We start from the raw sequence: 5468 nt of genomic DNA on the forward strand, positions 1-5468 counted from the left end.
GACAGGGCAGCATGCTCGGAAGTTGGACAGAGGTGGGTGTGTGTGTGTGGGGGGGTTCTGTGTGTATTTCATGCACGTGCCGAGAGGGGCAACTAACCTTGCCCCTGACTGCACCCCCGAAGCTTGCCTGTGTGCGCGGGCTCTACTTGAGCCCTGCGGTTCCCTCACCGGTCCTGCCTCTTCGCAGGGAAAAGTCTGAAGACGCTTATGTCCAAGGGGATTCTGCAGGTGCACCCTCCGATCTGCGACTGTCCTGGCTGTCGAATATCCTCCCCGGTGGTGAGATGTGGGAGATCAATTGGGGCTGCGATTTGTAGGTCTGGGAATCCTAACCTCACCCCTGCGGGTGTGCTGGAGGTAGCCTAAGAAGGACCAAGGTGGGACTTCTTTGCTTTGTGCTCTCCAGCTGGGAGGGGATGTGCAAATCCTGGGTCACTGAAGCACCCTCCGAGTTAGGATGTAGGGCTGATCCCATCTGCCCCCACTTGGGTGCCTGGGAGCTCTTTCTCCTCAAATCCTGGGAACAACCAGGAGGGTTTGAGAATCTTCTCTCTAAATAGTGTCATTTAACTTAGGGGAGGGAGGTATCCTCCCTTTCATGGGGTTGGGGGCTCTTAGGACACTGTGTGGTCTAGCCTAGCTGGGAGATGTGCTTGTTCTGGGATCTAACAGTGGTGGCTGGCTTAGGACCGTCACAGGCCTGGGTGTGAGTGCATGTGTCTCTGGGTGTTGACTAGAACCGTCACAGGTTGGGTGTGAGTGCATGTGTCTCTGGGTGTTGAGAGCTGGAGCCCTGCCCAGCAAGGGCCTGGGGCACAGAGCAGGGTCCTTGCAGCATAGGCCATTGGTACCCATGAAGTTGGGGGCTGGTTTGAGGGCCCATTGCAGAGTAGACCTCTGTCGATGTCCTGATTAGCCTGGGGAACTAGGGTGCTGGGTGCCACCTTCGTGATCAAATACGCATATCTCCCAGGGTGAGAGGGTTGATCTGAAAAGAAAATCACCTCCTGAGAGAGGTGGTTTGGAGCTCCTGGGAGAGAGCCAGTTGGGGGTCAAGGCTGCTGCGGGTGGAAGGGGTTGCTATTCCTGGCACCACTCAGCAGTTGCCTCTTACAGAAAGGGGTAGGAGAGGCAGACACAACGTGGGCCTGAGATGACCTGGCCTGCTCTCGGACTTGTTTCCTTGGAACCTAGGTCAGGTGGGAAGGGGATGTCCCGGGCTCTTCGTGGGCCCTGAAGGGAGTAGCCTGAGCTACTCGGAAGCCACAGACACACCTTGAATGGAGGTAGACAAGAGCTGATACATCGTGTTGGGCAGGGGACGGGGTACAGTTGTGCCTCACCTGTGTGCCTACCCCACTCCTGGTCTGACCAACAGCCTCATTCAAGCTCAACACGAGTTGATGGTGCACACACACACAGGCATGCCTGTGCACAGAGCACCCCAGACACTTGGGCGGAGACAGCCTGCCTCCCACTCACTGTCACCCTACCTGCCTGAAACAAGGGGCTGAGCTCACCCCACCTTTCTCTTCACCACCCATGGCCTGGTTGTGCACACTTTGTGGTCACAGATACTTCAAGGCAGAATGTGGGTGTGCGTGTGGCTCTGGAGTGTCCAGCTTGGCCATCCAAGGAGGGACCTTGAGCAGGGGTGAGCTGGCTGAGATCTGAGATCTGTGTGTGAGGAGAAGCGTATGTTCCCTGTCCTTGGGCAGAGGCAGGGCCAGGGCAGCCATCCTTCTGGTCCTCAGCTCACAGGACCGCCCCCAGGAGCCACCCAGACCTGCCCTCCCTGGGTGCCCTTAGGGTGTGTCCCCATGCCCAGGCTCTGTGCGTCACAGCTGGGCTCTCTTCCCAGCCAGCCGGTTCTGGCTTCCCGCCAAGTGGCAATGTTATAGCCCTCACTTCCCCCTCTTCCCTGTCCCACAGATGAGAAGCAGAGAGAAATGCATTTCCTTTTCTTCTCAAGATAATCTTAGAAGAGGAGAAGGAGTCAGAGCCTCCCCAGGTCCTAATGCTTGGGTTACAACAGGCTGGAGAAGGGCAGAGCCAAGCAAGACCTCCTAGCAAAGTACACTCCGAACAAGTAGGGTGATTGAACATGTCCCCCCAAAGCCCCTGGCTGATACAGAGAGGAATGGGGATACAGAGGGGTGCCCACACCTGCAACATGGCCATGCAGGGTCAAGGCCAGGCCAGAGCCTTAGAAAGAGCCACAGAAGGGACCCCCTCATCTTGCAGGCTGACCTCAGGCCCCATCACCTCACCCCACTCCACCCGCTACTGATGGGCTTCTCCTACTAAGTGAGTTTGCAGAGAGGAAAATGAAAGGTGTCCAGGGGCAGGCCTCAGTGGACCCCTCGTGTGGCAGGGGGAGGGCCATGGCTCCTAGATGCTGAAGGAGGCACTTTGACTCAGACAAGGGGTTACTTAAGTTCCCAGATCCTTGGGAAGAGGCCACTCCCCAAACCTAGCTGAGGTTGGGCCTGTGTGCCTGCAGTTGATGGTGGTCTACGGAGAAGCACCTTTTCCCTCCCTGAAGGGCAGGGTAGTGGCCACAGCAGCTGACCTCTGGGTCCTGGGCCACAGCAGTGTAGGGGATTTGGAGGCTAGGAGCCTCCTTGAGATCTTCCTCAAGCACATGGGTTTGGTGAGGACTCATTCTAGCAACCAGAGGGAGGGTCCAAGGAAGTCCAGGGCAACTGAACAGAGACATTTAGATAAGCTTATGCTCAAAGCCTCTGCCTCACGGAGCCAACCTCCTGTTATTAAATAAAAGTTTCCTGCCCACTGAAAAATAATCAATAACATCTTTCCCTTGGAGGTAGTGGGACCTAAAGACACTGGAAGAGCCAAGCAATTCCCATGGCTGGGCCCATGCACTGAACACGCCATGTGTGCAGTGAGGAACATGTGTGCACTGGTGTGGGTGTGTGGGGAGTACGTGAACTCTAAGGACACTATGGTGTGTGTGAGCACTGCCATACATGTCTGCGCTCTGCTCTCCCAGCTTCAGGTACCCACAGCACTACCTGTGGTTTCAGGGGAGAGGGAGAAACTGGCCTTGTGAAAATCTGGCCATCGGAGCCCGTGGGACCATGCTTCTGGACAGATCAGGGCTTCTTATCAGGTGACCTGTGAACTCCAGGCCTAAAGTTTGCAAGAGCTCAGCAGCCTCCACCTGTCGCCAGTTCCATCATTCAGGCCCCAGGCTTCAGACTGTACCTGAGCTGGTGCTGCATGGTGCTACCAGAGCAGAAAAGGAACTTTGCTTGTCAATGCTGGCGTCAGTCAGTTTGGAGTGGGGTGACCAGGCAGACACACACACACAGAAGTCTCTGCATGTTGAATGGAGCCTGGGCTCTAACTGCACACACCAATCCCAGGAGACATGGGGACCCAGGAAGGGAGCAAGGAGTGAAGAGGAACCCCTGTACACATGGTCCCACACACGCATGCCACACATGGAGGCCTTTAGAGTGTGGCTAGGCCCACTGGCACTGCCCTTGTGAGCTAGGCACGCAGTAACAGGGCCTGTGTTTTCATCTGACCAGGATTGGGTGGAGCAGGTAAGGGCTGAGCCCAGCTGGCCGGTGTGTGGAGGGTCCCTAACTGAGGCCCTGTCATTTGACTCCTCTCAGTCTCTGACCAGTTGTGGAACCTCCTATCCTAGAGACTGGAGGGTCTGCTCCACCATAGTCAGGGGTGGGAGAAGCGATGGCTGGTAGCTCTAAGGGCTGGGGCAGGCCAGGGGTGCAAGGCCAAAGCAGAGATGGAGGGATCTGTGGGCCTGGTTCAGCCTAACCTTCATCTCCTCACACCCCACCCAGAACCGGGGCCGGCTGGCTGACAAGCGGACAGTTGCACTGCCACCCGCTCGAGTCCTGAAGAAAGAGCGGACACCCAGCTTCTCTGCCAGTGATGGTGACAGTGATGGGAGTGGCCCGGCCAGTGGGCGGCGACCGGGCTTGAAGCAGGAGGGTGACCCCCACATCCGTGTCATGAAGAGAAGGTACTCCTATTCAGCATTAGGGCCGGCAGGGTGCACGCCTCTAATGCAGTAAGGGCATCAGGATGGGGACTTGCTGAGGCAGTGGTGTCCACTGGCTTTCCACCGCCTTCAGTCCTAGTGTTTTGTTTTGTTTTGTTTTCACTACAGAGCATGTGCACTCACTAGAGAGAGCACACAAGAAAGTGAGAAATCACCCTGGGGGTGACTTCACCTTCCTCTCAGGATTTTGGGCATGTACACACACGAGCCTAGCATGGCCTTGAAGCTGCTCTGGGACTCGAACCACATAGTCAACCATGTGAGCTCCAGTGCCTTAACTACCACACTGCATGGCTGGCAGTCCTAGGGTCTTTTCAGGGATACTGCTTTGGGGTGGAGGGTGTGAGCTGCCCTCTGCTGCCTCTGCTGTGTGGTGGCCACTTGGAGGCAGGCTGGACGCAGGGACCTGGCCTGCACCCACCTGAGCTGACACTCCAACCGGCTGAGCCAGTGGCAGCTGTGGGGTTTGCACCCTGACCTGGTCCCAGTCCAGTGAGAGCAGCCCTGGCAACTAGGAATTTGGTTTCAGTGGAATGAATAATGTAAAGGAAGCCTTAGCCCCAGCATGAGATGGGGTCTCCTGAGCACACTGTAATAAGGAGAGAGGCAGAAGTCTCAGCTCTGCCCCCTATTCATCTGTCAGGTGAGGCCAGGAACTGGCTCCAGCCTATGGGTCTGTCCTGGTGGGAGCCACCAGTAGGCTGAGCTGGTACCAGGCTGGCACATGCAGCTGTCCCTTGTTCACTACCCTGGGAGAGAGGTCCACACACACCCTGCTGTCCAGTGCTGAGTCCTGGAGGCTGGGGTGTGGGGGTCACGGGAGCCCACACTGACTCTCTGCTCCTCTACCTGCAGAGTCCACACCCACTGGGATGTGAACATCTCCTTCCGAGAGACATCCTGCAGGTAGGCCTCCCAGCCTGGACCAGGCTTCTCCCCACACTGTGCAAGGCAGAAGGAGCCTGTTGCTCTACTTCTAGGTCAGCTTCTAGCTCTCTCCAGCCTCCCTCCTGTTTTCCCCTTCCTGTCTGTTGTCCATTGTCTCAGCTAGTGTGAGTGATACTGGCTAAGAGTCTGCCATTTGATGGGTGCTATCTAGTTCTTGCCCAGCCTGGAAGGTAGATGGCAAGAACTCAGTTGAAACTGAGAGACCCTTGCTCAGCAGACACAGATTTGTGCTCAGGCCTCAGCAGTAGCACAAGTAGAGGTCCTGGGCAGCCTGGCCCTAGAACCAGAGCATACTTCCCCTCCCACTTGGGACTGGCCATTTGACCCACCTGCCCAAAGACGAGGCTATGATCCCCCTTCCCACCCTTCTAGAAACCTGCCAGGAGGTGAGAAAATGGTGATGTGTGGGTGAGGTCTTGAAGGGTGTGTAGGAGTTCACTAGGGAAAGGGGATGTATTGTAAAGAG

The 5468-nt window shown here is 56.5% G+C and overlaps 1 protein-coding gene across 3 annotated transcripts in view; it reads left to right on the top strand.

Moving 5' to 3' along the window:
* Positions 1-5468, top strand: part of SAMD11 (sterile alpha motif domain containing 11) — a 19832-nt gene that overhangs the window by 973 nt on the left and 13391 nt on the right. For all 3 annotated transcript variants that reach the window (XM_006164074.3, XM_006164075.3, XM_006164076.3), the window contains exons 2-4: positions 188-279; positions 3834-4015; positions 4910-4960. In XM_006164074.3, the coding sequence (XP_006164136.1) occupies positions 208-279; positions 3834-4015; positions 4910-4960 (305 nt within the window). In that variant the 5' untranslated portion in view covers positions 188-207. The remainder of the gene's footprint in view (positions 1-187; positions 280-3833; positions 4016-4909; positions 4961-5468) is intronic.

The sequence above is a fragment of the Tupaia chinensis genome, unplaced genomic scaffold, assembly GCF_000334495.1.
Source record: "Tupaia chinensis unplaced genomic scaffold, TupChi_1.0 Scaffold143584_1, whole genome shotgun sequence".
Classification (NCBI taxonomy): domain Eukaryota; kingdom Metazoa; phylum Chordata; class Mammalia; order Scandentia; family Tupaiidae; genus Tupaia; species Tupaia belangeri.